Source organism: Aquila chrysaetos, chromosome 2 (genome assembly GCF_900496995.4).
Source record: "Aquila chrysaetos chrysaetos chromosome 2, bAquChr1.4, whole genome shotgun sequence".
NCBI classification, from domain to species: Eukaryota; Metazoa; Chordata; class Aves; order Accipitriformes; family Accipitridae; genus Aquila; species Aquila chrysaetos.
In genome coordinates this window covers 36,526,107-36,553,269 of record NC_044005.1, presented here as the reverse complement: position 1 = coordinate 36,553,269, position 27,163 = coordinate 36,526,107, and the positions used below count along the sequence as shown (strand labels likewise).

At 34.1% G+C, this 27,163-nt stretch overlaps 1 protein-coding gene across 21 annotated transcripts in view; it reads right to left on the bottom strand.

The window, feature by feature from the left end:
- RYR3 (ryanodine receptor 3) overlaps positions 1–27,163 on the bottom strand; it is a 245,220-nt gene that overhangs the window by 112,399 nt on the left and 105,658 nt on the right. For all 21 annotated transcript variants that reach the window (XM_029998543.2, XM_029998586.2, XM_029998547.2 and 18 more), the window contains 19 exons: positions 26,005–26,221; positions 25,686–25,790; positions 24,048–24,151; positions 23,510–23,593; positions 21,632–21,791; positions 21,066–21,213; positions 19,915–20,120; positions 19,034–19,208; positions 17,160–17,368; positions 15,806–15,990; positions 15,048–15,084; positions 14,528–14,688; positions 13,799–13,964; positions 10,187–10,273; positions 9,582–9,808; positions 7,750–8,551; positions 7,022–7,222; positions 6,341–6,443; positions 2,314–2,451 (listed from right to left, as the gene is read on the bottom strand). In XM_029998543.2, the coding sequence (XP_029854403.1) occupies positions 2,314–2,451; positions 6,341–6,443; positions 7,022–7,222; positions 7,750–8,551; positions 9,582–9,808; positions 10,187–10,273; positions 13,799–13,964; positions 14,528–14,688; positions 15,048–15,084; positions 15,806–15,990; positions 17,160–17,368; positions 19,034–19,208; positions 19,915–20,120; positions 21,066–21,213; positions 21,632–21,791; positions 23,510–23,593; positions 24,048–24,151; positions 25,686–25,790; positions 26,005–26,221 (3,515 nt within the window). The remainder of the gene's footprint in view (positions 1–2,313; positions 2,452–6,340; positions 6,444–7,021; positions 7,223–7,749; positions 8,552–9,581; positions 9,809–10,186; positions 10,274–13,798; positions 13,965–14,527; positions 14,689–15,047; positions 15,085–15,805; positions 15,991–17,159; positions 17,369–19,033; positions 19,209–19,914; positions 20,121–21,065; positions 21,214–21,631; positions 21,792–23,509; positions 23,594–24,047; positions 24,152–25,685; positions 25,791–26,004; positions 26,222–27,163) is intronic.

Here is a 27,163-nt window from a genome sequence, read left to right as displayed (position 1 = left end):
AATATAGTATATCCTGTAAATGTTCAAATACTTGCTGGATAATGCTTCTGAAAGTGGTTGTAGGAATATGAAGAAGACTTGCTGAAACAAATTCTTAGTCTCCTTTTCTGCTTGTTTTATGGCATTAGGCATGATAAAGTAATAAGACAGATATGAAATATGGCATTTGCGTATAAATAAGAACAAATGTAATTTTAATTTACTTCTCTAAAGAAAAGACAAATTTCCATCTTTTTGTATAAGAAAAACTATGAATTACAGTGCTAGGTTTATCCATCATTCCTCTCTGTGTAGACTAACCTTGATTCAACTACATTTATGTTTCTTATAAGAACTAACTTTAACTCAAGAGTAAAAACTTTCATTGATTAACATCTGTCAAGCTTTGCACAGCTTCCTCTTAATACAATATACAAAATGGATATATATCTTATCAACTGATACATACATCATGTGAGTCAAGTCCAACCAACTTCCACAGTGCTTACGTGTAGTGTCAGGCCTTTTTAAGAAGAAAGCTCATCAACCTATCTGCTCAGCATCAACCAAAAGAGACCTTGGACTGTTTCGCCTAGAGAAGAGAAGGCTCAGGGACAAATCTCATCAATGTACATAAATACCTGAATGGAGAGTGTAAAGAAAACAGAGGCAGGCTCTTTTCAGAGCCCAGTGACAGGACAAGAGGCAACGGGCACACACTGAAACACAGGAGGGTCCGTATGAACAAAAGGAAATGCTTTTACTGTGAGGGTGACTGAGCACTGGCACACATTGACCAAGGATGTTGTGGAGTCTCCATCCTTTGACATACTCAAAAGTCATCTGGACATGGTCCCAGGCAACCTGTTCTAGGTGGCCCTGCTTGAGCAAGGGGGTTAGACCACATGACCTCCAGAGGTCCCTTCCAGCCTCAGCCATTCTGTGGTTCTATGAATCACTGGGCATTACAGATCTGAAAACAGAGGAATAAAGGCTATCTATTGGCTTACTCTTAAACACCATTAAACTAATTAACTTCAAATAAATTACTGTATTGTTTCAACAGTTACTCTCAATTCTCTGTCATGCTTTTTCAGCTGTGCTAGGTGGAAGGACTGTTTTCAGTGATGTAATATACATTCTCCCATACATATTGTTCCTAGGTCTGTGGATTAAATTGTCTCTCTTATCTCACTAGTTTCAAAACATACACAGACTTTTCAGGTGTTTTCAGTTAAATATTTCTATTTTTAAGAAATGTTCGTAGCTTAATATTACTGAGCAAACACACAGGGATATCCCAGTCCTCCTCCTCTATAATACTCTGCTGCAGAAAGGAACATTAAAAAAATTTCTGCTAAATGGTGTCTGTTCTTCTCATGTATATTTAAGCAACATGAAAGCTCACTGTAAAGGCAATGAGATTTATAAACGAAAGAGAAAAGTTTTCAGGCAAACTGATGATATCTAGACAATGTTTTTCTCTGCCCTCTGTTTTTAGAGACACATGTTAAAGATCTATAGAAGCAAAGAGCAGAATAAAAAATAGCAATACTGAATTCTGGAAAACTCTGTTAACTCAAGCATTTATGAATACGGAATTTATACTTGTGAAAATAAAGATGTTCCTTCTGTTTCATTAGTCAAAATGATTGAATATTTCTTTAAATTCAGAAAGGATATGGTCAGAAAGGTTACAGTATGGACATACATATGTGCATGTATGTGATGCTTGAGATAAATCAGAACAAGTTATTAGTTTTTAATGAATGCATGAGATAAATCAGAACAAGTTATTAGTTTTTAATGAATGTATATATTCACCATCAAGTGAAATAACTGAAAGCCATCCATTTTTATACAAAACCCAAGAACTGTAAAACCATTTTGTCACCTATATCTTGGTATTGAGATGCATATAGCTTCTCATGCAGCAAAGAAAAATGAAATGGAGTTAAGCTACAAAGAAGAAAGTTTTTGCATTAAAAAACCCCAACAACATATAAACGGAAACTTCTCAAGTTTGAAATGCTTAAGTCTAGATTACTGTGCCATAATTAACTTTTTATATTTCTTTGTAAAGAATATGCAAATTTTTAACCCCAGAGTTAATGATCTGGATCCAAAATCTTCCACCCATTTTAACTTCTTGTTTAACAATGCATCTAAGATGTTCAGTATGTAGGATAATTGTTCTAAAAGGCAGAAGGAACTTAAACATGTAGTCTCCTCCTTTAGTATCCTATAAAGTTTTATTAGAAAATATACTTTTGTTGACTGTGTACACCTTTAACACTTGCATCATGGAAGTATTTATGAGGAAAGAAAACTTACTAGGAGATTTCTCTTCTTCCTCCTTAGGTTCTGCTTTTTCTGCTTTTGGTGGACCTTTGATTTTGTACATTAATGAACGGAGTTTGCCAGTCAAGGAGGAATCTTCCTCTTCCTCTTCCTCCTCTTCCAGTGGAATACCTTAGCAGATAACAAAATTTAACCTTTGAAGATTAACCCCTTCAATATTTAAACAATACCAAAATATCTACAGGAATTTTTTTTAACCAGGAAATTTCATACAGGAAATAAAAAAATGTAGTAAGGCCAGCAGCTTTAACATGTTAGCTACAGTAACACCCCTCAAATTATGTTTATTTCAGTACACATACTTCTTACATCCAGATTTATAGTATTATTTTTTCAGTATTATGACCAAAGAGGTGCTATTTTTTCAAGATTCTACTATGGCAACTAATTTTGACTCTGAGTCATATTTCATTAAATATGTGATCCTTTGTTTCATATTGCAGAACATGAGCTAAAGAAAGAAATGTATGGCTGGATCTCACAATATAGTACAATTTTTCAGTCGAGATATTAAGCAGTCATAAACAAACATATTAGCTGAACTTAAAACTGTAAGAAGGCAGATGTTCAGACATTACACAGGTGATAGGTGTTTTTCATGAAAATGTATACAGTAAGATGGGATTTCATTTTACAAGGTAGTTTAATACAGTTCAGTTCACTACATTGCTTCACAACCATTCAAAGCATTTTCAAATCTTTCACACCTCTTAGTGATGATCAGATACCACATGTGTTACGTGCAGAAGCACAGAACATCTAAGCAGGTTCCCTTCAGACCAGAGCTAATTGTGCTGAGCTGAAATGTAAACTCTTGCTGTTTGGCTGCTGGTCAAAGTGAAATTGAGAAAAGGAAAAGATTTCCAGACAGAATACTAAAGAGATACAAGCTGGAGCAGAGGGAAAAGAATAAATTGCAGAGACTAAAGCTGGTATTAAAAAAAGAAACTAAGAAAGGAAAAAAGAACTGAAATACGGTAACAGGTGGGAGAAACTTTGCTGCTGGCAGCTACCACGGGGAGGGAGTTAAAGTTATGACTAGGATTGACTAAGTGACTAGGAAGAAAAAGATTCAGATGCAGTGGGAAAGAATGAGAGAACTAGAAATTGAAATTGGAGACCACATACAGAATTTAAGGAATGGGAAGAGTGAGACCAGCTGGGCAAAATGAAAAGCTGAGAAAGAAGGAAGGCTACAGTCAGAGTCTGGAAAAAGTAAAAACAAGTATTGTAGACAATAAGGAGAGGAAAGAGAAAGTAGACAAGGATGTTGAAGAAAGCAAGAAACTATCTGGTTTTGAAAAAAAAAAAAGCTAGGCCCTGGAAACAAGAGACACACTGGGAGGAGAACTCTTCAGAAGCTGAAATGGACAGACAAGTAGAAATGCACTGGGATGATGAGTTAAGACAGTATTGGACTGGAGGAGATAGGGTCTATGACTGCTCCAGATGGGGTCTCACTCATTGCTCCATATCATTTATTATTCATTCTGCATCCTCTTAGAGTTGCAGTCCATTCAGAAGCTGACCATCTCATGTTGCTACTGGCTAATCACTTAATTCAAGTGGCAGAGGTCTGTGCACCAGAACAGATGGTTCCAACCCAGATAAGTGTCAATTTGATATTATGCAATAAAATCTGTTGTACATTTGTTTTGTTTATAACCAAGAAATAACACACAAAAATTATGACAGAAGACTATTATTTTGCTGGAAAAATTAACCACTCACAGTTAGGACATGCTACGATTCAGACCGCCTGAGTAACTTTAATTCAGACTATTTGCGTATATTCATTACGAAGCAGCCTTTAATTACTTGATTGCATACATATTTTTCCACTTAGACTGCAACATATACTTAGTATTAAAAAGATGATTAAATATTCCAAGCACAACCCCTATTCATTTTGTCTGCAGCTGTGATTGCTTAGTACTGATTTTCAGGACTAAGTCAGGACACAGAAAATGAGGAGCATTTATCCACAGTGACCACCTATGATAAATCTGTACAAAGTAATGAATATGGTTTTGTTTAGAATCCAGAGGATCATTAAACTATTTTAATTATGAGACTGAGCTTTCTCCATCTTCAGTTCTCTCTCTCATTCAACATACACTTTTATAACGTAGTAAACAATAATAAAAGTGCACCCCTAAAAAGAAAAAAACCCCCATGATCAGTAGGGTTTCACCTCATGAAAAGATGAAAAGTTATCAGGAGCTAAGCTAACTTAATAATAATACCAGCAACAAGATTTCAAGGCAAAAAATACATCTATTGCAGAGTTAAAACATTCCAAGTAAGTTGGGGGTCTTCCATAATCCTCATCCTGGAGTCTCAAGAGAACTCTGATGCCAAATAGGCATTATCTTTGAAAACCAGAGGTCAGATCAAGTGTTAAGTCACTGAACAATGGAGATGACAGTATTTATCTTAATAAGAACAGGGAGAAAGAGGAGTAGCTATGAGGATATTAACTATTCACTTTAATATTTGGAAGAAAAATGCTGGAACGAAAGAAACTGGTTTTGGTAAGCACTTAGAAGCAAGGATGAATAACAATCAACACAGGATTGTCAAAACCAAATTACATTAAACCAACTAAATTTCCACCTATAATGTAGCTAACCTTACAGATACAAGTCTTGATCTTAAGGACTTCTAATACTGTCTTACACAATATCCTCAGAAATAAGCTGATGAAACACAACCTAGATACCCCACTGACCTACTCATCTTTGGCTGAGGTAGTTGAAAAATGGTAATTGGCTTATCATGAAATCACAGCTTGATGGTTGCTGGAGATTCTAATAGGGTACTCGGAAATAGCAGCACAAGATGATAGCAGAAGCATTAACAATACAAGCACAGAATGGTATGGGAGGCACCATGGCTACATACAGAAATCACAAACTGTTAATTACAGGTCACTAAAATTCCATGAACTGGGTAAAACTGGTTTTAGGGATAACCAGTGAAGAAAGAACTAGCAGACTGTATTAGTAAACATTTAAAAGGGACCTCAATCAAACAGGAGGAGGAAGAAACTATTAAGATTACCGTGCTTTTCCTGGGGAAGAACTTGAGATGCTGTCAATTCACTGTAATGACGCTGTGCCCTTCTTCTTGAACAAGATGGGTGCCATCAACCACAGGACCAAAAAATTCACTGGAAGAGTGACTACCAATATATCTACCAAGTAGGTAGATATGGAAAAGCTTGTGTATATCAGTTTTAAGTGCGTAATTATTGGGAATGAGCAGTAATAACTGGATGACTCAGACTATAAGTGTTAGTATCATTGTAAATGGACTAATAATTCCATGATTGTCTTGATTAGACTAAGATCTCAATAGACTAACAAAAGATTTTTGGCATCACATGTAACATGTGATTCCTTAACCCACAAAAATTGCACAGGGTATCTGATATAGCTCACCCTTGAGGATACTGTAAGGAAATTCAAATTCAATGACTGGGGCAACTCAAGCTGTAATCTGCAGTGCAATAGTGTTTTATAATGACTGACCACGACAGTTATGTATACACCAGGAAACGAAGCTAAAGCAGCAGCAGCACCCCTCATCCAGTGTTTTTTATTGAATTTTCTACTGCTCAGATCCACAGCAATGATGTTCTTTCAATATCTTTTATCTGCTTGCAAACATACACATGCCTATATAAATCTTTTAAAGGTAATCCAATCCTCTTGTTCAGATAATTTTTATTTTTTCCTAATTAAGTCTAAAATTGATATATAAACAGAATAATACTGGATAATATTTAATAGATATATAACAATGAAACGTAAAACCATGCACAGGTTTCCCAGACTTTTGTAATATGCACCAAAGTCTGTCCAGAGAGTCACCATGTAGACAGTAATATACCTAACAAAAAAACCTCATACTAGTATTTTTTTTAACTGATCTGTTCTTTTTTCAGGTAAAGCGTCAAAAAGACAAACCAAAAACGTAACAAAACCTTGCCACGCACCACAGTGAATTAGAAGATCATCATGAAATTCATATAACTCATCCCGAATCTCCTCTGGACAAGGACAATCCTCTCCCAGTTGAAAATTCAGCAACATATTAATCTTTAAGGGAATTAAAACATAGTTAAAAAACTGAGATAGCCTAAGACATATTCTAATATATAGTCATACTTTTCCTGCTTATAATCAAATTTATAATCAAATTAACATAAAACATAGATTTCTAATACAGCTTAAATGAATTACTAAAGCAATGGTACATTAACATCAAAATACAGGTACAATTAATAATAAAGCTATTTCCTAGAGGTAGAAAATATTTCCATACATACAGGTGCCAGCACAACACTAACTTCATGCTAACTTTTAGCAACTAGAATTATCAAATTACCATCATCTTGCAGAACTGGATGAATCTCAGCTCCTCAGCATTGGGCAGTAATGTTCAATTTTTCTATACTGTTGAGAAATCCTAAGTCAACTTTGGTTTGGAGCTTGAATTCTGGAGTACAGGTATAAGCATTCTGACATTCAGCATTTTGTGGCATCTTAATAAATTTCATTTCAAATTCAATTTTGGTTCTCTAGCAGTTCCAATGGTAGTTTAGAAGTCAGAACTCTATTTTATCATCACAAAGAATTTTTTTTATCTTTAGATTCAACCATTTGTTTAATATTACCTGTTCTTGAGGAGGAGACCGAAACTCTTTAGTCTTTTTGGCAGTCAAAGCAGCAGACATGTTCAAGGCTTGCATGAGTTCATTGTACCTGTATTTCTGATTATATTGCAGTTTTGATACATAACAGTCTGCAAATGATACAATTGCTTCCACTCTATGCTGTAGCTCACAGTCACAGAAATAATTGAGTAAATGACACATCTAGGACAGAAAAAACAGACTTAAGTTCAACAGTTTAACAAACTCTAATTGGGGAAGAACTGCAGTGGATACTATACGCTGCAACAAACTGTAAAAAATGATACTTTTTTCCCATATTTTTCTTTTAACACTGTAAAAGTGACAAATTTATACAGTTTTATTATCTGATTGATAATAGTATATTGCATTCACTGTCTTTCACTCCACGCGCTCAAAACATGTAGAAATAATAGAATCATAGAATAGTTTGGGATTGAAAGGTCCTTTAAAGATCACCTGGTCCAACCCTCCCTCTTTTAAAATACGCCTATGAAGAGAGTAAGTATTTGCACATCTATTTTGAGTGTAGATGAATGTAGAAAGAATTGCATCACCATCAAATTTGGTTATTAATGTGAGGTTATAAGGCAAAGCAGAATAAAGATCTTCAGGATTTCAAATCTTACAAACCAGAGAACAGACAAAAAGCACTACCTTTCTTTTATCAATAGTAGAACATATGTAATACATTTATATTAAATGGTCACCTGAAGCTTAACAGATTCTGGTAATCTTGTCTGTAATAAGCCCTTTGCAGGAGCTTTTGTTTCTTTTATTGCTTTCTCGCCAGCTTCTACAGCTTTTTCTTCAACTTGTGTAACTTCTTCCTTCTCTGTCCTCTCTTCTGTTTCTTCCTTGTGATCTCCAAACACATTGGGATCAATGAGGAGTAACACCTGCTTCACATCATCATCATCAAAAACCCCCATTATGAGCAATGTTGCTATCAGTTTAAGAACAGGAACAAACTGGAATGCAACCTGTCCTCCAACAGGGTCTCGTATATGAGTACCACTACACTGTACTGCCTCTGTTAGCATACTTATGGCCTTGGATTTAAGTGTATCAAGGGGTATCTCTGGGCTGGATGTCTGATGTTCTTCACTGGTCACAATAAAGCATGGAGTAGAAAAATTAAAGCCTGGTTTCAGACAAGTACTAAGCCCTACTCCAGGTAAACCATGCTTCTTTGTTTCATCAGGATATAATTTAATAGTTCGAGTTTCATCTGTAACTGGAATGATAAATTCATTGTTCATCATGAGCTTGGCTTGCTTGGCGTGCTCCAAATGAATACTAATGAGCAAGTCATAGAATCCAGAACGTAGAAGTCCAGGTAAATATTGATTATCTATTGTATAAAATAGCTGAGATATGTCCACATGGCTACAAAGTGCATAAGCAACTCTAGTGTTACCTAAAGCACTAACTGAGCTATAGAGTTTTAAAGTGTGGTAGTGAAACTTCATCAAATCTTCTTGTTCACATAGTTCCAAAATATCAACGCATCTGTCATGAAATAAAGAAACAGAACACAAGTCAATTTCATGAATAATAACGTGCAGAAGAAAAGTTTTATAATCTCTGCACATTTTGGTCAGTTCTAATTTAAACTATTAATAATCAGTTGATACTGACTAATCCTAACACGTGCATCATTAAACCACAATAAATGGTCATAATAATTTGCTGAGATCATTTACAATTAGAAAAAAAAGGAAAAAATGTAAGATAGAGAAGTTTCTTTGGAAGCTATGGTAAATTAGAGCTTGTTTTTAAAATAAATGTACTTCGAATGCTGAAACTCTGCTGTAATACTGTCACTAAATAGTGCCTTTAGAGTTTATTGAGGATTACTGTTTCATTCCTTCCACAAAACACAGTATTTTACTCTTTCTTTTAAATTCAGTTTTATTAATGATAAATGAAATTGGTTATTGAAGTACTAAAAGAAGCTGCAAAATGATAAAAGTACAGCAGTTAAATTATCTTTCTGCTATGCTTTTGCTTATAGTTTGATTTGTCACTAGTTATGGTATTTGATATTTGGATACATCTTTATTATCTTCACTGAAGATAAAACTTACTGAAAATCTAAGAAAGTCAGGATCTTGTCAATAAGAACACAAAAACTTAATACATGTAAATTCAGAGCAGATGAAACAGAAGCAGATTACATGTTTTTATTACAGAAAAATATCAGCAAAATAGTACTTGCATGTTCTTTATGTTTTTTTTCAAGCTGAGAAAATATCTATGTTTAAAGACCTAGAGATTTAAGAGATATTATTTTATAATTTAAATAAAATCAGTCATGCTTTCTCTTATGTATGCAAATATCATCACATGGCATTAAAATTATTCAGCCTCTTGATCTACTTAAATTTCACAAATATGATATTATAGCAGATAAGATCATAAATTTTAAAGAACTCTAGTCTAAATATTCTCCAAGGCAGGTTTAAGCAAAACCCAGATATCACCTTTCAATACATTTATTTTGTCCACACCAAGTCACTGCAGTTCCTTCCAAATGTACCTGTTTTCTTCTGGGATATGAAGTGCCATCATCTGCAGAGGTTCCAAACACTGCACAACCCAGCCATGACGTTCACTGACACGCTCAGTTTCTACTTTTAGAAAGCTGTTTGGCATCCTGCTCCATAAAACAGGTGTAATTGTTTGCACATCAAGGCGAGGGGGACACTGAGGAACAGGATTTCTTTCTTCACTTTTAAAAATTGCTGCTGATAAAGGCATGGTATTCTGAAACAAATAAGTGTATTAAAATTATTTTTGTAACATCTAATTATGAATAAACCTATAATGCCAAAAGGAAGTATAACTTACTGATAGCAAAGAACTCATAGAAATATGTAAGTTATTGCAATAAACAAAATCCATTTAAAAAACCCCAACATCAAGGGTGTTCTCCCCAAATAACTTTAGTTTATTTTGACAAATGCAGTTTAGATTTGTTGAACAATTAACTTCATATAATAATTACATTTACAGAAGTAAATGTAAAAGTCAAACAAAAAGTCACGCCATTGATTCAATCTTCCTAAACAAATTCAACTGAGCAGGAATTTCCAAGGAAATAAACAAATTTAAAAGAGCACCGTTATAGAAAATGTTTTGTACCTTTAATTTACCAAGTTCAAATTGAACCAAGTTAGTGCTCGTAGGCTGTACAAAAGTTGCTGGAAAAAGCTTTGTGTTTGGTTCAACCTAGAAGAGAAATGAGATTAAAAAATTAAAAAAATTTACAAGACAACAAGAATCTCCTCCCAGAATACGATACGATATAAAATAAATACTACATAGCTTACACTTCATTATCAAATAACTGCAGACACTGTATTAAAGTGTTGATTAGTGTCTACCTGTAGTTTGCCTCTAATATAGTAAGGCATTTGCTGAGTTATCTTTATAGGCCCACCTAACTTTCAGGCAGGTGTGTCTGCTGCCTTACGTACTCTCAACACCTGTAACAAGCACTTTAGTAACACTATGTGTTGATTCTTCTCAGACATATCCAAATCCAACACCTCATTCTAGAGCAGCTCCTTAAAAATCCAGCCTCTTTAGAGCTCTAGGGGTGCTCTAGGAAAAGCACCCCTAAGACAGACTGAGCGTAGAATACAGCTTTTTAGACCACCACACATCTTTTAGAGTTCTTTCCCATTTTATGCTGGACAAAATAATTCACTACCAAAAAACCTCAAAAACAAATTTCTAAGAGAGAGGGAACCAGAGGGGGATAAGAAGTGGGTGAGAACGCATCATTTGATCAGGATAGTGCAAATCTTTATTTCCTATTAAGATTAGTGAATTTCTGATCTGAATTCCAAAAGCAGAAGAATGTAATTTTTTTAAAGATCTCAAAGATCTCTTAGTTCCAGGCTTAGCATTTATCTCCAGTCTTATAAAATCACAGTGAAACACACTGAATCACAGTGCTGCAGTTTTAAAGTGTCTGGTTGGGTCTGGGATTTTTTTGACAGCCACATTATCCCCAGTTCCCTATTACAGCTGGACTCAAAGTACATGTCAGAGTAGTAATACCAGTTTATTCTAAAGAATTCTCTATGAGATCACCCACCCCTACTGCCATGAAAAAAAAGAATTAAAAGGATACTTATAGAATAGCATATTATTAAAAAGATTTCAGCGCTCCAGGGTGGCTGAAAAAAGGTACAGTCTATACGATCAATTCAAGGTTTCAGGAGTTCAATTAAATATTTTAATCACATCATTGTGAATTGTGTACTATGTATATACATTATACATACTAAGTACAATTACAATACTTGTGCTATGAGGGAGTGCAACTCCTAACTTTGAGGATGGCAAACTATCAAAAATTGCAAAACAATAAACTGAGAGTCACAAAAAGAAATAAAAAAATCTATATTCTTTTAGATGAGAAAACAGCTCCAAAACACAATATAACTTAAACAAAATGTAAAATAATACTGTATACTGAAAAATCTGTATGCAGAATATAAAGTTTTTTCAGAACTATGACTATTGGGATAGACAATATAATGTAGGGCCAGCTATGTACATTCTAATCTTTTTGATAAGTTAAAAAACCATAAACCCAAATCCAGAAATAAAAGGTATCCTGGACTGAAAGACACTACTAATAAAATGTGTCTTTTATTTCAGTAAAGCCTGAAAGTAACTTAATAAGACAATATGACTCTCAGCCTTTGACCAAAGATAGATATTTCCTAGTAATAATAATTGAATTTGTATTTCCTAATCTTCTTTGAAGGTCAGAAAACCATTACTAACTCAGAATAAAAGAAAACATCTTGTAAACCAATATTTAAGATCTCCTTTCTGCTATGAATACCTTAACCTTGGCCTGACAATTAATGACAAAATCTCAAATATATACATATACACTATCTTTCATTTACTTTTCTATTATAGACAGTGGGTTTTTTTCTGAATATCACCATAGCATTCAATAGTTAGATCAAGAACTACAGAAAAATTAATTTCTTCTCCTCAATATGTTGACCTACAGGCCTTTTAGAAGCGAAACAGCATACAAATACTCTCCCTCTACTTCAGTTAAGAAAACTACAAAGTGCAAATGGGTACAAGGTTATCCTGCAGCCTCTAGGGCAGACAAATATCAGTCATTTGCTGCAATTTCGGTGAGAGATTAGATTTACTAAAGTATTTTAAAGATTTTATTTTATGGTTAAAATATCAGTAAATGAAAATCAAAACTACAGAAGACTACTTTCACTACTTTCAAAAATAGAGAAAAGATTTAAATTACTCAAAATAAGCAAAAGTTGAGAAATATTTCACCCTCAGACATAACACTCCTGTTGGAATATATCATTGTATCTTTACAGGAAGTGCTTCAACAGACCAGGTGCTAACAGGTTTATTGAAAAACACTTCCAAAAGCAACTCCAGGTACTTTTCCGTGCAAAATAGAAGAAACAGAAGAGAAATAATTGTATTTTCTGAGATTATTTTAAGTTTAGTACAAAGAAGGTGATTACACTAATTGCAAGTCATAAGAGGAAAAACTAGAAAGTGTTTTTTACACTAAAAGCAGTAACAGGCATCTTCTACATCTATATTTTCCTAGATTCCTTTACAAAATTAGAAAAACAGGTAAAGGCTGTTCCATGAAAAAAAACCAAAACAAAACAAAACACCAAACTTCCATGGTTTTGTTCAGAAGCTTATTGATTTGTATCTAGCTAAAAAAAAGAGCAAAGCATGGGGCTTAAGCACTTTCATCTCCTGTTTTCTTTTCCCAGAGTGATGACACTTAATATCCTCCCAGCATGGCACTGAAGTCTCTGACCACATTTACAAAATATACCAAAATCACAGCTGCTAAATCATCTCCCACCCCCATTTACAGGCTGCGTGCAACCCTGCCGCATTCGTTTTCAATGAAGTCAGTATACAAAGTTCCCTTATATTTTTATCTAAGTAACGTTTAAGTTTTTTCTGTATTACAGATTTGTGCGCGTTTTGTTGACATAGAAAAAAAGCGATGCATTGTTCCCAACGCTGGATAATCTCTTCCACAGTGGATGCTCTACTATAGACAACTAACTGATCTTACTAAGAGCAAATCTTATCAATCTGGTGTTGAAAACTTCTGTCAACTACTGATCCACTTGCATAATGACTCCACGTTTTGAGAACATTAATAGCACTTAGGGCCCACCCCATTTATTTTGGCTTTGCGCATTAATGCATATTTGAATTCTGGGTTTTGAAACTTATCAAATCACAAGATATCCAAATCATAGCTATCTGCTGAAGACACAAGCCCTGGTAATACTAAACTAAATTTATTTTCTCAATCCATACCAAAAATTACTGTATCTAAAGTCTAATTTTGACCTTATGCTAATTTAAATAATTATTTCCCATATATCATATAACAGTTTTAGTTGACAAAAAATATTTTAAAGAATAATTAACATTATAAATCAAATTCTGAACCACAAGAATTGAGAACTAAAAAAATATTTTTCTGAACATAAGTAGCAACAGCCCTTCCTCAACATTTGAAAAAACTGTAAGAAGCTGGAAAAATGTAGCCTTACACGAGATAAAGAGGGATAAAACAGAATAATACAGGAAAACATGTTACTGTCACACAAATAGTGTTCAGTTAGACTTCTGAACAAGAAAAAACAATTTCATAATAGCATCAAAATGACCAGCTTACTAGATAGCTTCCTGAAAATCTGATAATACCTGATAACAACTGCCAAGCTCTTTTCCATTGGCCGTGAATGACAACATTCCAGTAGCCAGGTCAACAAAGCATCCAATTTCTAAATCAACATTACTGCGACCTGATCTCTGGGAATTAGCAATTACATCTCCTCCCCAAACCATATAGCAATTGCTGCGCTTCACACTGAAAGAACAGCAAGAACAAAGACAACAAATATTAGGTCACACTGAACTTGACTAAGTATTCAATGAAGATGTACTTTTAAATGGAGTAATAGTTAGAGATCCTCAAAGGTGCTTGTGCTGCTGTTAGTTTTGTTTTCTCATTAACAACCCCTCTTTTTTTTAATAATGAAAGCATCATGAGTAAGGGATCAGACTAAATGCACCTTTCCCCCCCATACCTTTTTTTGTAATTATGAAACAATTTCACCTGTTTCTGTGTGCTTATGTAAGATACATTAAAACAAATAACAGGTTCATCCACAGTGACCAAATACAGATGTTAAAAGAAAGAAGTATCACAAAACATTCTTTCAAACAGAACATTAATGATAAATATAATCACTTTAACAAGTCTATGTAAAACACATTCATATATAAATGAGCACAGAACACTCCTACTCCATAATGAATTTTCTTATTAGTTTAAATTAACATTTAAAATATCATCAAGCTTGTGAATAATTCACTTTTGAACAACAGTATTAAAATACAATCTTTAATAAGGGATAAATAAATCCATACCTTTCATGAACCCTGCCTCTCTCATCACCTAAAGTAACTGTCACTGTACAATTTTTATTTAGGTCAAAATTCTCACTGTAAAAATGATAGTCTGGTGTTACCCAGCCAACCCAGACAGAGGATGGGTCTTGGCCAGCAAATATCCGTAGTGAATAAAAATACTGAAAAGAGGAAAAGAACATATTAGTAATAGAAATCTAAATTATTTTATCAGGCCATACTCAAATAGTGATTAAAAAAACCTCCCATATATCAAACTTTAATAATAGTAATTCATATTCTCTTAAGTAGTCATTTATAATGCTCATAAATTAAAAAAAAACAGACTAGTGGTTTAAGATAGTGAGGTTTATGCCTCATGTTATACAACTCTGGGCATTATTATTTATACACAGTGTTATATCATAGCAAATGATTAAGAAGGCTTCTTTCAACAGATCAGTTCCTAATGAACCTGCTGCCACAACTAAATCTACTTCAAAAAGTAAGGAGAACTAAGCATCTCAATGTATTTACTTACCGTAGTACAAGGAGCAGCAATTTCTTGGCTGTGCTTTCTAAAGATAAAGGAACATCAGTAAATTAGTTAAAAAAAAAAAAAGTAAAAAGAGTCCTCATTATTAAACTAAGTGTACGTACAAGCTAACTCATATTTGCTGGGTACCGAGTATGCATGAGTAAATTAAGTATGCAAAGACTGTACAGGATACAAATATACACCCAAAATAATTTATTGCACTTCAGGCAGAGAGCCGGGGCGGGGAACAGATAGATTTACAGCAATTAACTAAAGATGAGGGAATGCTGGAAGGTGCTGAGCTCAGTAGTACCTGGCATCTTTAAAAATCTGTCCCACAATCTTTTTTATTTTGCATGGATTAGTCACCTTTCCAAAACCAATGAGCTATTGAACAATAATGTAGATGAGGATTAATCCAGTGGGCAAAAGATTCTGAGCTGGTTTTCCAGCCTGGCTGAAGAGCTTTGCAAATCCCAATGACTTTGAAAGGATGGCAGCTGCTTAGCAATGAATAACTATAAAACTTGTGATGCACCTCTTCAGAAATGGTCCTCTCTTGTCTGGATATAGCATTTTGCAGTAAAGCTATGTTACAAATTTATTCATCAAGAACAAAAAAAATCTCAGTAACATGCATCCTAGTGTGTGCTTAGTGCAAAAACAAGTATGAAATCTTGACTGTACAATAATAAAGAATAATAGAACATATTACATTTACATTGAGAGCATGAAATAGGATAATTAAAACCAAGTCTAACCGTTTTTGGAAAACATCAGATAAGGCATTTTCCACACCCATGCCAAAGCTGAATGATGAGCGGAATTCAATGGGCATACTCAATCGACAATATATCATGTCTGAATTGCTGTTCTGTGTGCCAAATGTTTTGTGAGTAACTTTTAACCGAGGTGGACTCTCAATTGTTCCATCAATTCTCCATATCTAAAAATAAGAGAAATTATTTTAAAATAATAGTATTCCAAGAAAAATAATGAAAACTTTCATTAAGCAACTAAAGGATGAGGAAATTGAGTATATCCTGACTACAATAAATATTTTCAAGTTGTTCCATACAGCATTTAAAAAAAAAAGTATAGATTTTATGAAATTAATTCACTTTGAGTGCACAAGTTATTGAAAAATTGCTTCACAAGAATCAGTAGTTTTCTAACACAACAAGAAGAAACATCAGTTAGAATCCTTCAGATGATCCTTATGAAGTCTAAGTCTGATATTATTATTTTCCCTTGTGCTGAAAAAGTGAGTATGCTTTTAAACTTAGTGACAGTAACATTTCAAAACCCTTTAAGGACAGGAATACAGTTGAAATGATCCTGATAAATGGAAAAAAATGCTGAGATCATTCAGTTGGAATTCAAGTAGAGTGTATTTCAAGTAGGAGATGTTCAAAGACAAGCATTAGGGAATAATAGGCTAAACATCTAAATTAAAGTAAATGGCCTAGGGATTATAGAAAAAAACTGATCAGGAATTCAAATATATCATTGTGGAATATATTAATATGGAATATTTTATACAAAAAATAGGATATATTATTCTGCTCTAGAGCAGATTAGTTAGGGAGTTGTGGAATTCCTATCACTGGTGCATCATAAGAATGAATGAAACAGGTATCACTCAGTGACACCACAGGTACACTTAAATGTGTTTCAGAGTAGCAAAGTGGCCTAAATCAGTCTCTGTTCAGCTCACACTTCCATGACCTTAAGTGATGTTGAATTCAGCTGAACAATTTTTAGATATTTAAGAAAAAATGTATAGTAGAGAAGATTTAAAAAAATGAAAGTGAATGTAAAATAGAATATAAAAAATGGTTCTAAGAAATCACAACTGTCATGTTTCAAGTAGCTAACTGCAACAACATAAATTAGTAAGACATATAATAGAACAGATAGGTATATCCATATGAATGGCAATACTACCATATATGAAATTGGAGATAGACAAGATCATCTGGAATTATCTAAGAGTGACTTAATAGATTTATATGGCAAACTATCTGATGACAGTAAGTATTAGTAAGGGTTTAATGTCTCAGCTTGCTAAACAAACAGTTGATAAACAGGTGTCTCCCTAACATGTAATGTTACCTCAATGTGAGGATGATTTTTTGGCACATTGACAAATGTTGGTAAGCGTTTACTAAACCACATAGCAACATCTCGGTTCATGTTGACAGCAAAAGGTTCAAAACCTTCTTGAAGGCCACACATTGTATAATACTTGAATGTACTGGCATCCATTCCAAGGTTCATTCGACCAATCTGAGCTAGACCCAGTGCACAAATTGGAACAAAACCTAAGAAAATAATACAACAATAAGAACAAAAAAACCAAGAGTAATTTATTTGGAGAACACAAGCATTCTATTTGGGATCCATCTAATGTGAACTAAACTTTAGCCCTACAAGTAATGCACATGAAGTGATGACATTAGCAAGGATTTAAAGCCACCTTAAATACTAATGTCTAAGTTCAATATAATTGCTACAAAAACCACTGAGGACTTAGGCAATGAATGGACATTACACACACTATCCCATTTATTTAAACATTAAACCAGTTTAACAAGTGTTATTAGTAAGTAGTAGATTTGTGTGAAAAACAAACAAAAAACGTCAAGTCAAGAGGTAGTTTTGTGGACAATCAGATTTGAAAAACCAAGATTTACTCACGTCAGTTATTCATTTATTAGAAGAATCAGTTATCTTCATCAGTTTTAGACTAATAAACATGCCTTTATACAATGAATTGGACACTGGAAGACAACCTTGGCTAAATCAAAGTTGTCAACAAATACTAAGTAAGCTCTCTGAGGGCACTGAGGTTTCAAAAGGACTTTGAGATGAGGTTCAGATATCTCAGTACATCTGTTAAAAATTCAGTTTGTCACCAGGAGCTATAAATTTGTTGCCAACCTTCATCCCTCCATCATTCATGATGGACAAATACACACTTCTTCAATGCTGGCATTTTTTATGACAGAACTTTTTTGATCTCCATATACCTGTAGCAGCCAATAAACAGGGAAGAAAGCTGTTGAATTATTTCTCCATCTCTCAAGAAACAGAAATTGGAGCAACTTCAGGGAAAAGCCAACAGTTCAACCTCTAAAGGAAAAAATTTCTCTCCTACACTTCAACTTCAAGCCTTCAGAGGAGCTCTCAAGGCAGCCCCTCATTCTCTACCATTAGACAAACTGTATCAATGGTCAGATGAAAGTGGGACAGTGAGCAAGTGCAAAGTCTTCTGGCAATTACTAACAGGCATGAAGCTACCACTGATTGGAGGAGATATGCTTGCAGAGAAAATGTCAACTAAAAAATAAAACAAAAAACTGTTTGAAAATATTCCCTGCCTCCTTCAATACAGTCATGTAGACACTACGGTTCAAAAAAGCGAAGGTTGAAGACAGAAGAGGAGAAATAGTCCAGGAAAATGAGAAATGCAGGCAAGCTATGCATAGGACAGAGAAAAAAAAAAATTACAAATCAGACTCAATTTATGTTGCAAAGATTTGTTCTTTTGGTGCAGCCTCTCACCACATAGTACTCTTTTTGTCCTTCACAGACAAGAACATAATACGTGTATGCTCCAGTGGGATAACTGGAGACTATATTTGCAGCTTTTGGGAATTTTTCAAGGTGCTTATTATTACTAGTTCTTCTTAACGCTGAAATTCAGTCCTGTGAGTAAGCCTAGCAAGGCTCGAAGAAAATTTACCCATTCTGCTGAAATCCCATTAGTATCTACTTGTGGTTAAAGGAAAAAAAAGAAAATAAATTCGTGCCATCTAAGCGCTCTTAAAATATATTTTTATGAACTTAATGTGTAGCATAGCCTGAAGGTTTATGTCAGTGAAATATGATTTCTTAGCTCACTAAGCCATTATGACAGACTAGTTTTTCTGGGTTTTGTTTTGTTTTGTGTTCTCATAACCATGTAACTATAAAAAGAAAATTACCACTTTCTATTCCAAAGTCAGCAAATGCAAGTTCTGAACCTTTACTGGTTATAAGCAACTCTCCATTCAGAGTAAAGATAATTGATTTGTCATCCAAGTTTATCATACAACCAACCACATCTCCTGGTTGCCAGCTTCGTCCAAAGAATCCACTGCCTTGATGCCAACGCTGGCCCTAAACAAAAAAACAAGTAAATAAACACCATGCTAAAATTAAAAAATGAAACACAAAATAAAGTAAAACAAATATTTCACCTTCCGGGATCTCAAAGTAATTTGCAAGCAGTACTGATGATGGCTTTTAAGTAATTAATTTAATTATTATCTTAGTTTTTTCACAGAGAGAAACTAAGGCACCCTAACTTCAGTAATAAGCAAACAGCAATTTAGAAGCTGGATGATAACCACTGTTCAGTGGATTCCACTTCTCACATGCAGTGACATTATCATCCTTCGGGTCCTTTAGGAGTCAAGTTTGGGAAGAAAGAATGTGCAGAAAGCAGAAAAGACAGAAAAGGGAAAACAGAACTGTGGTTCTCTCTTCCAGTCATTGAAGAAACTTTGTTTTATTTTTTTAAAACACCACTTATAAAAAAAAGGAAGTGAATGCTGTATTCTGTTTATGCTTACGACAGACTTCTTTACTCAGTTGGGTATATCCTAGGAAGACAGATATAAACCAAGAGAACTTTGTTAGCGTAATTTCAATGACCAGAACTGAAATGCAGATACTATCCACCATGAAACAGAGCTCAGAGATATCTTTATATGAATCAAAAACATTCCAGTAGCTGATCTGGAGTATACAGAGGAAAACTATACTATACTATAGTTCTCTGCCTAGCCTGTTCATAGGTCAAAAAAGATAAAGATGTACTGACTTTGCTTCCTTCAAATACAAATGCTTGGTCATCAGCTCCCAACTCTATGTCAGGTCGACAGCCTGGCCTGGCCCAGCCAACACGCATATCTCCACCTGTCACAGCTTCAAATTCAAAGTACCACTTTCCAGACTTCACTGCATAAGACCGTTCTACTCTGAAAAATCGTATCTTGTCGATGCTGACTTTTTCCACTGTTTGGTCAGCTGTAAAAATAAACACAGGAAAAACCCCCACCTTTTATAATTAGATTAAACTATAAATGCCACTGTTTAGCTTTTCATCTGTCCACAGCATTTTCTGTCTCTGAAAACAGCCATTATCTATCATTGCATGTTTAAGAACCTTCATAGTAAATGTTAAAAACGGAGGAATAGTAATCAGCATACAGAGGCTACCACATTCTAATTCTATACAGGATGACTGATTATCCGCTATTTGGAATCAGAATATTTCAAAGTATCACTCAATGCAGAGCCTCAAACACAAAACTGACTAGAGGAAACATCAGAAGTGTAAGATTACTACATGCAATACAATCCAATGCAATAATGCAGTATTACAATACAACAAAATACTTTCCTACACAAGTCAATACATTTAGAACATTTAAAAAAATTGTCAAATAAGTTTTGTTTCAGTTTGGATTTTTGACAAAAAATTACAATGGTATAAGTAAATATGAAGAAAAACTTCTGAACAAACTTCTGCTCCTGATTTCAATAAAAAAAAAAAATTACTGAATTTGGTGCACATCTTTGACTACTTCTTAAGAACTGAGTTTGAATTGAAGTAGTCAAACCTAATCTGCATACCATGGAAAAATATTCTTTTAAATGAATCCCATATTATGTTCTTTCTTCCATTATTTCCAAATGAAAACCAGTATGTCCACTTATACTCCAGATTTCCTCCAATCTAAAAATCATGGAAATTAGAATTATTGTATTAACTACAACCAATCTTTTAAAAATATCTAAGTAATACACAAGTCAATTACAAAGTATATTTGCATGTTTCATTAAAGTCCACTGCAAAAATACACTACTATTAATTCATATCATATGTTTTCCCTATCTATTTCAGTGTTTTATGTTTTTTTCCCAGCACTGAGGGAAACAAAGGCCATGACTCTTATTGAAAGTACATACCTATCTCTTGGTCAGGTGGCTCAATACTATAACCATAGCCTGCAAATGTTCTAACAGCTTCACGGAGGCTATCTCTGTTTGATTTTTTGGTACGTTCATCTAATAATGCATATGGCACTAGCCGAGGATTACGTTTGTTCTTAAGATCCTAAAAGGGGTTATAAAAAAGAACAAGAAGAAAATTGTGTTAAACATCACAAAGATATTATATAATGAGACAGAGTGTATTCTGAAATAATGTTAAGATTACAGGAAAGAAACAATATTAATGAAGAACGGTTCCATGAATGCAAGCCCAATTGTTAATAATATTAAAAACCTAGACAAGAATAAAAGAGAAGTATGGAAATATATTCTCATAGATCCTGCAGCTGCAGCCATGCAGGTCTGACAACCTACTCAGACTTGCATGGGCAAGGCTTCTTTTCCTGCTCCCCACATGCTCTAACTTTTCCAGACATTACATGACATTAAGTATTTATCCTCTTATTTAACACTCCCAACGGATGTTCTAGAAAACAAAATCTCATGTTACTTACTCCAAATGCATCTAAAGAAGTCCTTACCTGCTGAATGCCATAGGTCCATCCTTGCTTTATTCTGTCTTTTGCCCAGACATTATGTGCATTTTCTGCTAGTTTGTCAACTAGAAATTCTTGAGAAGGTAACAATTTCACTTCAGAAAGATCAAGGGGGGCAGGTTTATATCCATTTGACATCATGTAACTGTAAGTCAACAAAGGAAAACAGAGTCAAGATACCCCAGTGATGGTATTTAAAGTTTTCTATGTGGCATTCATAGGGTGGGGTTCACTTTGTCTCTCCCCTTTTCAACCTCCCACTCTCCCATTTCTTTGCAAAAATCCTGCATTGCATTTGGTCATTGACTAGGATATAAATTGTATTCTAGCGAAGAGTCTCATTTTCCACATACTTGCACCCTATCTAATTAAATGTGACCCAGATTTGTATTGTGCATCCCTAAATGGTTGTTACAAAAAACCCAAATTGTTATTGAGTACTCTTTATATGTCATTTAAACCTTTCAAGTAATTTCTATTTTAAAGATCTGCACGATGACTTCTTAAGAAATTATTTTTTACGCATCATTAAGTATGGTATTTTTTATAAACTAGTCTACAAAGATTGTGTTACCATTTTTCCAACAGAAGAAAACATATTTTAACTATTGTTCTTCCCACCTTTTCATTGAATAATAAGTTTACTAGTTTTTTAGTAGTAGACACTACCCTCTCCAACCCTTCCACGTAATATAAAGACTAATCTGCTGGTTTAGATATATGCAGACTCCCTCTTGCTCAAATCAGATCATTTCCATTTGTTAGGATGATTCATGTAGGCACTAAATATTTTAACAAGAGTCAGAAACTAAGATGTATTTGTTCTGTTATTGAAGACAATAGTATCAAAACAGTATTATGATAGACTGCCTGCAGTATGACCCCTGGGAAAGGTTCTTTTTTTCCTTTTTTTAATTAATGCCATCAACTGGATCAAGATTACCATCTCCCATATCATAAAACTATTTATTTTACTGCTCTCTTTAAAAACCTAACATTGCTTCTCATGGATAAAGCTGTTTCAGGAAAAAAGACATCTAGTGGGTTGATAAACTGATGTGAAATGGCAAGTATCCAAATCACTGTTTCTGTCTTCAAGTTTTGTTGCAGGACAGGGCTTTAATCTGTCCCAGGAGGACTACAGAATCCCCACAAGCTAAAATACAGGTGTAATCTTTGATTAATCTTTGCCACTTTTGGCGTGATTACTACTGATGACTTAAAGATGTCTACATAAAAAAGATCATTCAACTATTTCAGTTCCGACTGCAATAGTTTAGCTACCAAATAAAAATTATAGCAAAACCCCCATTGTATTTTATGCAATAATCTACATACGTGCAACATTATAAGAAGAGTAGTTTTCTGGGTTTTTTTCTTCTTTAAAGAAATGCATTAATAATGTCTCTGGAAATGTGTGTATGTTTAACAAACCTTTTCTTGGAGGGGAGGGAAAGAGAGGTGCAAATTAAAACAGGAGTTATGGGAAAACGGTATATCCTCTTTCAAGCAGATCAATTTACCATCATACGCATATACTGTTCTTTGCTACCAATAGAAAAGCACTGAAATGTTGCTTTTAACTTTGGAGTATGTATTCTAAGATCACGTAACACAGATATAATTGCATTTGGTTTAAGTATGTGACTATATGGGTGTCTGTGAATCACTCCACAAGGTGATGCAATGCAGCAGTATTCAGTCAACCCTCCTCACAGGCAAGGTGACCAACCATGTGCTCTGTAAGTCTGTAGTGAGTATGGGGTTCACATCAAGTAGTTTTTAAGTTACCTTGCAATATTTTTGTTTAATTATTAACCTGTAGTTACAAATAATATATAACAGTTATCATAAGGTACTCGCTTTTTAGGAAGTTTGACTTTTTTAAGATCTTCCTCAGCTGCTGGATGAGCATGAACAATGTGACATCCAAGGGCCAAAAGGGTTCTGCCAACATAAAAAAATAGCAGTAGTGAAACACAACATTATATTGCTCACCCATTTTATAAATTTCTTTTTGTTTTAGTATAAATACACAGAACTAATGACATTTAAAAACCAGGGAAGTAATTCAAAATAATGACATTTCAAACCCCAAATATTTTAACTTATCAAAAATAATAAATAAAATCTTCAAAGTCTAAAAAGGTACAAATCTGTGGCTTGAAAATTATGCCACTTTATTAAAACCAACAGGATTTGGTGTTGTTTTTTCCTTTGAATCTCTGTAGAGACAAGATTTTTCTAAATCGCTCTGAATGTGTTCCTGGAACTTCTAGCAAAGTTAGCAGAACACACTTTGAATGAGATATTCTAATGTATTTATATCTTACAACAGTATGAAGTGCTTGAATAAAAATTTTAAAACACCACTTTATTTTCTTTTAAATGTAAAGCTCACTTGAGGGTTTCAGTTGACATTTGTAGATTATAATTCTTCTCTGTCTCAGGTAGTTTTGAGAATTCCACAAGACAAGGATGATGCCTTTTATTATCATCCCGTATCTGCAACAAAGCAACAGAACAGAGTACGTTCCTGATACCAGATTCAAGCCAGAGTCAGAGCAAAAAATCAGTTAATTCTTTGCAATAATTAAGACATAGTAAACAATACCAATTATCTTTGCTCAATGACAGTTACTCATCTTTATATAAATGAACTTTCCCATAATTCATTTATAATGCACACAGTAAGTACTCCTCCATAACCAACAAAATCAGAAGAAATATAGCTATTTCATGTGTTCTGCATAAACACATGAAACACTAGAAAGCAAGCCTGTAAACTCAATGTACATTTCTGCTGAATGCCTGAGCAATATATGCTCAATAGAGCACAATCTGATCTATTGTACACATTCCGATTCAAAAACCTTAAAGAATCATTTGGTAAGCTTTTCCAAATTCTACTGGAATAATGAAGCAGAACATTCTTCTTCTGATATCGACATAAGTCTTTGAATACTTACCTGACTCTTAATTAAACAAGCTCTTTCACTCAATGCCAAGCGCTTCTATCCTGACGGCAACCAAGAACTATGACGTTTCACATAGAAAAAAATTTTTCAATTGCCAAAGCTCACAAACATTAAAAAGGTTAGTAAAGCTCAGAATTTCAATAGCAATGACATTTTAGCAGATAGTACGATAGAGTTATTGAAGAAAAAGGTAAATCAAGTCCATAAGTAAAAACAGCAGAAGGTAAGAGAAGAAAAAAGATTCTTCTGAGGCAGGATACAGTTGTGATGGGCACATGGAGGACTACCCCAGTAAATGTGAATTTGAAAAGAAGATGAAATAATCTAAATTCAAGGCAGAACACGGTCTTCAGAATTTTATATTACTAGGGGAAGGTACCAATTTTAATATAATTGTTGAATTTAATATAATATTCTGAATATAATATTCTTGTCCTACCCTTTTAACTGTTTTTCATTTGGTGACATCCACTGGGCAGGGAATGCCTTGTCACATGCATTTAAATAATATTGACCAGATGGCCTTACTCTCTTCAAGCTGTTAGGTTATACCACATTATAAAGGATCATTATAACAATAAGTTTTAAATGTAACTAATTAAATAAAAAAACTGAGCTTTGAGGAATTTAAATGTTTACAAAAGTCACCAAAACCCCGTCCCCATTACCAACAGAAGCAAATTTCCACAATGGACTTTTTGCTTGTTATCTCTTTGATCCGCAACACTACAGTAACAAAAGAGTTAGGTGAGGGGTTACTCACTATTGGTATGATTTTCAGTAGAATTCCATCTTGGTATAGCTAGTATGATTCTCAATTAAGATATTTTTTCAAATGGTTAATTACTTAGAGTCCTAAAATATGTACCTTATTTATAGTCCAAATTCGCCTCGTAATCAGTAGTTAATATCACTGTCTCCTGCCAGCTTACATGTCATCTATTGTTAGTAATGTATAAACCACCATTAAATACTCTGTTCAACTTCCAAGTCCAGGTTTTCTGGTAGAAGACTTAACCTAATATAAGTGACTGTACCCAGACAGGTCATTCAAAACATACCTTGCCATATGTCCAGCCCAGTTCTATTTTATTCATTCCCCACAGTTCATGGATATTTTCAGCTAGTTTGTCCCTGATCTTTTCAAGATGAAAAGGAAGAGCAATCTAAGAAAAGAGCATAACAATTCCACAAGTAAGAAAAGGTTCCAGTTACCACACCTTGTAGATCCAAGATCATCTAGTTCAGTTAAATACACCACAACACACAAATGATTAATTGCTAAGAAAGCCGGCAAGCTAGCTTAGTTTTTTTTTATATTGCTAATTTAAATGTTGTTAAGCCATATTTTACAATCCCATTATTGCATACTTAACATACCTGACTAGTGTCTATCGGACAAGGGATAAAGGAAGCTTGAGAGAGGAATTGTGTTGTACCCAGCAAATCCCTGACTCCATCAGAATCTCTCTTATATTCCTTCACTGGTTCCAGTTTCATCTTCTCTTTTGGAAGCAATGCTTCGTAACAGGGAGCATAGCCAGCAGGAGGCAGAAATTTAAACTCTCCGTGACGTCCACCCAGTAAGAAACGAACTCTGCAATTTTCAATGAAGAAATTATACTCTTAAATAGCCAGCATACACTAACATTATAAAAAAAATAATTTAGAAACTTAAACATTTATTTGAATAGCATTTACAAAAATGCTTTGATAAACACCAAAAAGTTACCAAGCATTCATAGTAGCAGATACTATCAATAACATCATCACCTACCCACTATTTTTTGAAAATTTGTTTTGGCCAAAGCAAAAATAATTATTCAATGCAGCAGCATATTTAAAAAAAAAAAAGTTTCTTACTTAGAATCAAATGGTTGTAAACTGAAATTTTAAATGCATTTAAATTATGTGGAAATACAAATCTAATTTAAATTGGATTGTTACTCTAAAAGATCCCATAGGGACTATTTATATACTACTTAAAAGTTTTAAAGCAACTTCTCAGTGCACTCATGCAGGAAGTTGACACATGAGGAAAAAAACCAGAGGGTATGGTAAAAAACCCCCACTATGATCATAATACATAAATCAAGCAAACAAAATTATACCCAGTACTACAACTGGGAATGAGTTTCAGAAGCGTCACTAAGATTCCCATTAAACTCCTAAAGTTTTCTGTTTCTCCTCAGATATATATGTTTCATACAAATTTAAGAGTATACAAGGAAAAACAACAAAGAAACTATCCAACTTCATACTTCATGGTCCTCATGTAGGCAAACTCTAGAGGCCTACACAGAAAATTAAAAACAATTGCTGTCTCTAGGAAATAGCCCATATATTTCTATTGATGGGGTGACCAGAAGCCTCTACTACTTTTTACTTACGCTTCTAGAAATACTAGAACTATCAGATCAACATATTTCATTGATAGTGAGAGACATTAATAATATAAGAGGAGAAAAACTGAAACACACAAATTTTCTCAAACAGGATGTACATAAGCACAAGTCACAAATGTCTGAAACAGCTCAAT